Source organism: Zootoca vivipara, chromosome 1, assembly GCF_965207765.1.
Source record: "Zootoca vivipara chromosome 1, rZooViv2.hap1.1, whole genome shotgun sequence".
Classification (NCBI taxonomy): Eukaryota; Metazoa; Chordata; class Lepidosauria; order Squamata; family Lacertidae; genus Zootoca; species Zootoca vivipara.
Genome location: NC_142582.1, coordinates 92,861,067 through 92,870,749, shown reverse-complemented (window position 1 = coordinate 92,870,749; position 9,683 = coordinate 92,861,067). Strand labels below are relative to the sequence as shown.

Below are 9,683 nucleotides of genomic sequence, written 5' to 3'. Positions count from 1 at the left end.
AGTTGCCTGGCTGCCAAATTCTTCACTGTTCTGGTACAAGGTATGCTGCGTGAGGCGCAGCCTATAGTTACCGACCGGATAAACTTGGCACGTAGGCGTCGATACTATTCCGACGGAAGTATCTGATACCTTGTGTGTGTGGTAGCCTTCTGTAAGAGAAGAGAGGTTTTTTTTTTTGACGTCTTTACTACTGTGGGTTGCCCTCCTCTTGATGAATCGGCAACATCTGAACTTTCGAAATGGTTGCAACATCAGTTTGCTATGTGCTGTTTTAAAGTCAAATGCTCAACCTGACAGTGGGTTGGATGAGCATTTTTATCCTGCCTTAGTGATTTTTAAAATTATTGTTCTGCTTAATTAGCCCCATATAATTATGGTGAGTATAAAGCCCTTTTTAGGAGCTCTTTCCATGTGAGTTGTGGCTGAATATGGTAGAGTAGATAAGGGAAAATAATTCTACACAGGCCCTCTTAATTACAAGTGCTACACTTGTTCCTAAGGTAAGGATTCAGAACAAGTGCTAGCTTAAATTAAGCCTTTTTGTGTTGTGATTGTGAATGCTCCAACCTGTATCAAAAGTGTTGCTTGCTGCATTCTAGATTTTTTTCAAAGTGTTGAAGGTGCCCCTCCTGCAGTTCTGTGAATCTAAGTGCCATGCACATTGGTGACACATTATTTATGTATAGATTGATAATGCATTTCCTCTTGACATGCACTGGAGCATTCAAAGGACTAGTTAACATTTTTTATTTCATTTACAAATTCCTTTCCATGAGACACCCTGAAGCAATTGTGTAAGCAGTTCTGATAGTCTTTAACACAACTTTATTTAGGGCACTTTTGGTGTAAAACATATTACAGTACAGCCTTTATCTTATTACAAAGATGAACACCCACATGTTATCGTTGGAATTCTCATTTTACAGCTAGTTTTCTGAGGCTCAGATAGAAACTTGCCTAAGGCCTCTTGATGGCTCCATGAGTAGTAATTACATCTCCCATAGCCAAACAAAACGTTATCTAGTGGGCAAAAATACAATAGAAAACAAATGTGCTATAGGGTTATAGCAGGGGTCACCAAACTTAACCGCACTTTGGGCTGGTGCCTGCAGTGCCAATCGCACGGCGGGCTGGAGCGCGCGGCCATACACAAGTGCACGTTATTTCTGGCGCACTTCCAGATCGCAGGAACACTGGAAATAGCTTGTGCGCATGCACATGGGCCTCCTCCAACCCGGAAGTGTGCCGAAATTAGTGTGTGCGCATGTACGCAAGCTATTTCCGGTGCTCCTGCAGCCCGGAAGTGGGTAGCCGCGCCGGTAAGAGTGGGTAGTGGCAGCGGGAGGCGGGGGTTGCCATGGGGCAGATAAATGACCCCTTCGGGCCGTATCCGGCCCCTGGGCCATAGTTTGGGAATCCCTGGTTATAGCTACAGGCTAGGTAAAGGTAAAGGGACCCCTGACCATTAGGTCCAGTCGTGACCGACTCTGGGGTTGCACGCTCATCTCGCATTATTGGCCGAGGGAGCCGGCGTATAGCTTCCAGGTCATGTGGCCAGCATGACAAAGCCGCTTCTGGCAAACCAGAGCAGCACATGGAAACGCCGTTTACCTTCCCACTGTATTTATTTACTTGCACTTTGACGTGCTTTCGAACTGCTAGGTTGGCAGGAGCTGGGACCGAACAATGGGAGCTCACCCCATCACAGGGATTCGAACCGCCGACCTTCTGATCAGCAAGCCCTAGGCTCAGTGGTTTAACCACAGCTCCACCTGGGTTAAAGATGCCTAATTAGTACTTTTCCTACCCCAGTTTTGTATTAGAGAATCCCATCTACTGTTTTGACTAGTAGCAAATGTCAATATATCCATCTACAGATATTTGATTCCTAGTACATAGCATGTAGTTAGTTCGCTTGAGAAAATAGGAAACGTGAAAGTACAGAAATTCAGTCAGGACATTCCATTCTCTAAATTTCCAACATGCAATTCCTGGTAGTGCCAGGTGATCTGTTTCCTGTTTGGCAGGGGGTTGGACTGGATGGCTCTTGTGGTCTCTTCCAACTCTGTGATTCTATCTGTGGATTACTGCCGGAAATTGTGTCTGCGCATGCCCGGATGCCGAAAATTGCTTCTGCGCAGGCACAATTTCCGGCAGATGTGCAGCCGTAGAAGCGATTTCCAGTGCTGCAGACATGCGCAGGCGCCATTTCTGGCATCTTGCTGCGTCTGTCTGGCCCACAGACAACGTCATGGGAACAATCCGGCCCATGGCCGGATAACCTTGCAGACGCCTGGCTTATGTCTATCATATGCTTATGTTAATGAAAGGGCAGTTATGTGAGGTGCTGTTTGGGAGTCATTCATCCTTAACACCTGCAGTTCCTAATGCCAGCTACAGATGGGACATTTTTCATGTACTTGTTGAGATACATGACTGCAGAGACTACATCAAAGTGTATTATGTTAATTGTGTGCTTTTCAAAGTCAAGCTTTTGGCATTGGCTGAATTTAATATGTGAACAATAACATTATTATTTTTCTGAGATTAGGCCCTTGCTGTAGTTGAGATCACACTTCATGAAGATTGCAGATGAGTTATGGTCTTGGCAAGGCTACACATAAATACATTATAAATCAGAAACTTTAGTGTGTATATGAGTTTCTATCTTCTGCTTCATTCAGTGATTCTATTTTTCAATGTAAGCAAGATTCATTACAAAAAAACATTGCTAACAAATTCATTATGCACAAGCAATTGTATGAACTACAGTCTACTTTAGCAGATACAGCATCTAATGGAAAAGTCCATGGAAGCTTATGCTACAAGTCCTTAAGGTACCACAACAGTCTTCATTGCAAGAGACTAGCACAGCTATTGCTTTGGAAAGAGAAATTAGAGATGGCAATCTCATTGCATATAATTTATGCAAAAAAATGGTGTTTTTTTTGGTGAAGTACATTTTTCAGTTAATAATCCCACTACTGTCTCAATGCTTAGTTATGAAACAGATCAAGTAGCTGTTTATCATAATTGTCAAATTCATGGGGTCAATCCAGTTGGTACCTTTGTGCTCATGGATAGGTATTTGATCAATTGAATGCCTTTGCTGTAATGGAAGAAAGCTCGTTGTTTGCTGCAGCCCCCAGTGTCCTCAAAAATTGGTTCCATAGTTTGGGGACCCTTTTGAAAAGGGTAGAAAATTGGGTGACTGTCTGAGAAAGCCCACTTTGAGATTCCTTCCTCTTCCATTAACAGAGATGTTCACTGAATCAAAAGCCTGAGTGCAAGGCCACCAGTTAGAGCCCACTCATATTAATTACACCATCAGTTTTTGTAATAAGAGTTTTTGCAATCTCAGTGTCAGAAACCCCAACTTGTTGTCAAACATTTAATTAAATGTGGCATACCGGTACATACTGTGTGTCACAAAGCCCTGTGTCAGTTAACTTATAAAGAAGAGTCTTATTGCAAACTACTCAAAATAAAAATATGTGGCTTTGCATATAATTACAAAAAACATGTATGACAAAACTATGAACATCATGTGTAATATTAAAATGGTTCTTTCAGCTATTTGGCAAATGGGCCACTGCACTTGGACTTTGAAATGTAAATTACATGGTGGTGATTGTTAGTCAGACAAGAACAATATCCAGATTATGTGTATCAATAATTGCAGGTGTCTGAAAATTTTTTAAACTTTCTGCCTGGAATGTTTGCATTTCATAACACTTTTTCAGATGTTTCCTTAGTTAATATAAAGAGATAAAGACAAATCTAGTCTTGCAACCTTAGCTGCTTAAAGTTTCAGACACACTCTTGTTTTAAAGTTATAGTTTGCTGGGGAATAATGCAAATGGACCCTGCAAATTTACTCATCAAAATTAAAAATAGCTACCGTATTTCAGGGAGAGCTTTGTAGCCAGGGAGCTCTACCTTGGCAACTTAAAAGGTTATTGGTAGGGAGGAGATGTGCCATATTTTCATTGAAACCTGGCATCTACAATTTTGTTTGCTAGGTAAAGCTAGTCACTGAAACCAGTATGATAGATCAGAAAATTGTTTAGAATACTGTGTTTTTATTCTTTTATAAGAGCCCTGGGGAACAGCTTTTTTTAAAGTGATCAAGTTGATTCGTGTTCTATGGGATTAACAAGGTTGTTCCTTCATCAGTTTAGCATGCTTTAAAACCATTTGGAATTGCTTTAATGGAGTTTTTTGCAGGGTTGGCAGCTGAGTGGTTTAAACTTTAAACTACTTTCAGCTGGAAAGGAAAGTAGATTATCCAGAGGCTGAGGTAGCCTGGGGCTCTAGAACTTATCTGATGAAGTGTGCATGCACACGAAAGCTCATACCATTATAAAAATTTAGTTGGTCTTTAAGGTGCTACTGAAGGATTATTTTTTATTTTGTTTGAATTTAAAGTGAGACTAAGAACAGGCTTCCCTCTTAGCCAAGTCAGTGGACTAGTTAGTACTTCAGCCTTGTAGTTGGCCTTTGCCTGGTTGCCATAGGTGACAAGGAATTGGTTACAAACTAGTGTATGGAATCTATCCTGGTGACCTGGTGAAGGAAGGACAGATTGTCCACATGGTTTCTGTGCAGGTCACAGAAAAGGTGAAGCACTTTCATCTACAACTAACAAGAAAATGTGGTGGTCTGATGGGAGAGGAAAATAAATCAGTTCCTCACCGGCAAGCCTGCTGTATTCGTTAGCTATAGGCCACTAGACATCAATAGGCAGACAACCTTGGAAATGTTTTGTGGACTTCCTTGCAAGACTATAAGAAACTTACCTATGTCATACCTATTAAGACATATCTGTTTAGTGAAATGTGTTACCTAGTGCTATTTTGCTAGAACGAGGTGTCGGAAACTCACCATGAATGGCTCCCTCGTTGTCTTAGAATGGCAATGGCACCCACCTGAGAGGTGCCAGAACTAAATTGCAGCGAGTTCAAGCTGAAAAAAAAGCTCTGGCTTTACTAATAAAGGAGTGAAATATTTTAGCAATAGAGGGGTAATAGGACTTAAATTCTGAATGGAGGTCATTTTAAAATGTAAACATCCAGCAAAATCAAATGTTCTGACCACTAAAATGTAATGAAATTACTCTTACTCTGGATTGAGTAGTGTGGATTAATTGATTTTAAAATGTTGCTGTTCAATTGTAAGTATTAATTTACTTTTGCTTCAGTTTCCCACAGTCAGATTACTCGTCTCTACAGTCGGTTTACCAGCCTAGACAAAGGAGAGAATGGCACTCTTAGGTAGGTATTCTTTAGCAAACTTTGTTGTACTGACTTGCTGCTTTTGCTTAGTGCCTTACTGTATATTGACTTGCTCACTGCCTCTGCCCAGTTTCCGTTGATTTACCCCCTCCAGCTGCAGCCCTCTTCCCCCCATTCCATGCATTTCCTGAGTGTCCTCTGATCCCCAGAAGGCTATTTGGGACACACATTGGGATGCAGTGGGGGAAGGAGGAACCAGAGAATTCCTATTGTTTGAGTGTATTAGGTACAACCCATAATCGCTGTTCAGGTTTTATGCTTCATGCAGTTGCAATCATGTGAGGGACAATGGGACTGCACTTACTGGCCCAGCTCTCACTGTTGCATTACCTGCCAGTTCAGCCCCCTGCCCTGTATATGTTGGGAGGAAGATCTACTACGTACATAGACATTCCCCTTTGCAATCCCAAACCCTGGGTTCTAAATTGTGTGAGGAGCCTTTGTACAAGGGTCCCATCTTCAACCCCCGTCCTCCAAAATGCATGGCTGAAGCTGTGGTTTAAGGAACAAAAGAGTGGGGCCAGTAACACATAGTCAAATTTAGAACACCAAGCCGTGTCATAATTGTCATCATATACATAATTGGGTAATATTAGTGAAGATGAGCAATGAGCTGCATATATAAAAGTTCACAGTAGAAGTATAGCACTTCCTTAAACATTTCCCTGCATTTCAGCAAAGCTTTCAAGGTGGCACCATTTAAAAGGTGCTGAGGAGCAGAATTGAGAACAGCAAAGCAGTTATTGTGGTTAAAATTTGTATACCACCCTATACCCGTAGATTTGTATACCACCCTATACCCGTAGATCTCTGGGCGGTTCACAACATAAAATTACAATATAAAAAACAAAATACATGATGAAAATAAGAACAGAAATAAACCAATAATCCCCCTCTTCCATATGAAGGAACATTTATTCCTTTCCCCACCCTCCATCAATCATTTTCCAAAATTGTAAGAAACACATATCTGGCCTACACAGCATATAAAAACAAGAAGGAATCGTGGTACCATAAAGGCTTAACAGTACAAGTGTTTATGGACAAAAGCCCACTTCATCATGCCTTAATAATAAGTCTTCTAATATTTAAGGTGCTACAGTACTCTTGAGTTTTACTTAAACCGTTTTAGCTCAGAATACAGGGTAGATAATTTATGTTACCTCCTGCCAAGTTGTCTTCCCTATATTTTGAGCCAAAACAGTTTAAGCAAGAGAAAAGATCAAAAATTCATGTTAAGTATAGATGTGCAAATTTTCTAGTGTGTTGGCTTATTTAGGGAGTGGTTGTAGGAAGAAAAGTTCAAATTACAGTGTGGCTTTGAATCCCTGACTGATTTCAGGGCAGACTGCTATTTCTCAAACTTATGGATGCTTCAAATGGCTAAAAAGCCATTCTAATACCCCTACCATATTGATGTAGATATTAATGTCAAATCAAAGTGTTCTTTTTAAACTGAAACCCACTATTTCTTACATTTATATCCTGTCTTTCTGCTATCATGGAAACAAAGGCAGTGTATATGTGCTTCTCGGGCAATTACACATTAGGCACTGACCAGACCCAGTTCTCACGCCAGCATGCTGACAAATCCTCCCTTAAATCCAACAAAATATATGGCTCCTGTAATTGGAGTTAATTAATCTCTTGCCCTAAACGAGAGGATTATGAAGTGAGGAGGATTTGGAAGTAGGTACAATCTTGGGAGCAACTTACGTAGTTTGCTGTTGAAGATGGAAGTACTGTACAGAAAAGTCTAGAAACAATAACTTTTAGTATTTTAAAAAAATCCCTTTGTAAATAGATTGCAATGCTGATAACAGTATTAACTGTATACTTTAATGTCAACTGAGCAAGGCAAGATAACTCATTACTTCATAAACTTTTTGTCACTTTCTCTTATGATGAAATCTTTGATCTAGTATTGATGGTACTGTAAAGTAAGATTGAAGAGTCAAACTGAAATAAAAATGAAGCAGTAGTATAGACACGAGCTAGTTCTGTGGTACATTCTCTCTGTTCAGACATTACAGAAAGTGGAAGGGTAGTTGAAGGCATGCCCCACTCTATAAATATGCTGCAATATGTGTAAAGTATATGGTTTGGCAGAGCGGCTTACTGAGTAGAAGATGTTTGGATTTCTAAGATTCAGAATAAGCACAATGAAAGCATGCAAGTAGGCTTCAAAAATACATTAATTCATGGGTAGATCCTGTTGGATAATGTTTCTATGGCATGTGAACAACGAAGAAAACATTTCCTGTAAGTTCCAGTCTAAGCCAGGTGAAGTGGGTTTTGCTAAAAAAAGAAAAGCACAGCTTGCTTTTCAGTATTCATTTACTTTTATGATGTGTGTAGTGTTTTCCAGTTAGTGTTCTTACTTGGATAACGTCCCCTTCATAAGCAAAATGGATGGTAGCAATAACAGTAATAGATTTTAAATGCAATAGTTACAGTTGGTTAATGTTTAACCTTAAGCTAAGCCATAAAATATAGAAATTAGAAGCTGATGCCTTGCATTCAGATTTCAGAAGCTGAATCTTTACAAACAGGGAGGATACGTTTTAGAACACTGGAGAGTCTGACACCTACATGTAACAGGAGATTTGCTGCTTTTCATATATCTGTCACATATATCTGTTTGAACCCAAGGGGAGGTGGATTACTTGGGGTGGGGGGCAAGTTAACTTTCCCCCCACTCCAGTTTAAATGTTTCATTGGAAATTGCTGTTTCCCTCCTTCTGGGCAAATAACAGTTTAAAGTTGAGTGGTGTTTAAAACAAGAAAATGACAGAAGCTAAAATTATTATTATTTAATAACAACACTTCCCCCAGCACCCCAGTCCCTATCCAAATTATTTTGCACGCACAGTTGCCTTTAATATGAGAGAGAAGTGAAAAATCTTATTCAGATTTCCTGGGTCACATCTGGTTTGGCTCAAAGTCATTAGACCTGCTTGGCTCTAATTATCAACTGCAGACAGAATCACCTTACTTGATTCTTTTAAAAACTAAACAAAAAACCCAGCCTCAAAGGCTTAAATTTTCTGAAGTACAGAAGTTCCCAGTTAGCTAAATACTGTACTGCAGAAACATGTTTTTTTTTAAAGCTAAGCCATGGACTCCATGCTTTTGAATATTTTCATATCCCTATGGTAGTTTCTGTTATGTAAATAGTGCAGTGGACCCCTTGGGTGGGATACATGGTCCCCTGAGGTGAGGTCTGCAAACCACTAATTGGGAGCCACTGGCATAGTGAATTTGTATATTCTCTAACTTATGTATAGGTGGAAACAATTTGGGGGATATGCTAATGCATAGTGGTGTTCTGGGGCAGAAGCAGAGATGATACTCTCTGCCCCATTGCTTTTTACTATCCTCTGAGGCTGTCTGTAAACAAGACTTTACAGATTTTAGAAAGGCCTCGAGAGCCATTAGCATTGAATTTGCCCACTGGGTCACTCCTGAATGAACAGTGGTGTAGACAGTGGACTGGCTACTCCATTCTTCCCAAGGGACAATGCATCTGCTTTGGAAGAGTTATTTTCCTTAGCTAATAATTCCCTGTTGCAAATTGGAACTGGCAACTATGGCTGAATAAAGAAAGAACAATTCTTATGTGAGCTGGGAAATAGAATTTATTTTATTGAAATATAAGGTGAAAGAGCCATTTGACAGTGCCTAGATGTACATGGAAGATGATGCTTAAGAGGTTAGTATTCCATGAAATCAAGGCTGTAGCTGGAGTCAGATTGATTCAAGCCTACTGTAGGATGAACACACCAGATTCTGCATATATTGTGTTGTTGAGGGGTTTCTCCTTTGAGTTTTATGGGCAAAAAATACCTAAGAGGCTTTTGCCACATTCAAGAGGCCATTCGTGGTGTTGGCATTCTCAAATGGGGATTCTAGTGATCTCTCTTTCTACACTGCAAGCTTTGGGACAAAGTGGTAAATATAGGAAATTTATTGCTGTTAATTCAACCCACTATTTCAGCAACCCTTGATTATAGTTTTTGAACCATGGAGTACAAAAGTGTACCATGGGCAGATCATAGTGAATCAAAGGGTAAATATGAAGGGCATCACATCAAGTAGGTTGACTCAAGCAAAATAATATATATATAATACTTCCAAACAATAAATACTGTCCAGGTACTATGAATATATACTATGAATATACTGTCCAGGTACTATGAAGCTCAACATCAACAAAACTAAGATCATGGTCACTGATCCCATCACCTCCTGGCAAATAGAAGGGGAAGAAATGGAGGCAGTGAGAGATTTTCCTTTCTTGGGTTCCATGATCACTGCAGATGCTGACAGCAGTCACGAAATTAAAAGACGCCTGCTTCTTGGGAGAAAAGCAATGACAAACCTAGACAG

At 40.1% G+C, this 9,683-nt stretch overlaps 1 protein-coding gene across 1 annotated transcript in view; it reads left to right on the top strand.

The window, feature by feature from the left end:
* Positions 1–9,683, top strand: part of CHP1 (calcineurin like EF-hand protein 1) — a 29,098-nt gene that overhangs the window by 697 nt on the left and 18,718 nt on the right. The window contains exon 2 of the mRNA XM_035111620.3: positions 5,201–5,273. Coding sequence (XP_034967511.1) covers positions 5,201–5,273 — 73 coding nt within the window. The remainder of the gene's footprint in view (positions 1–5,200; positions 5,274–9,683) is intronic.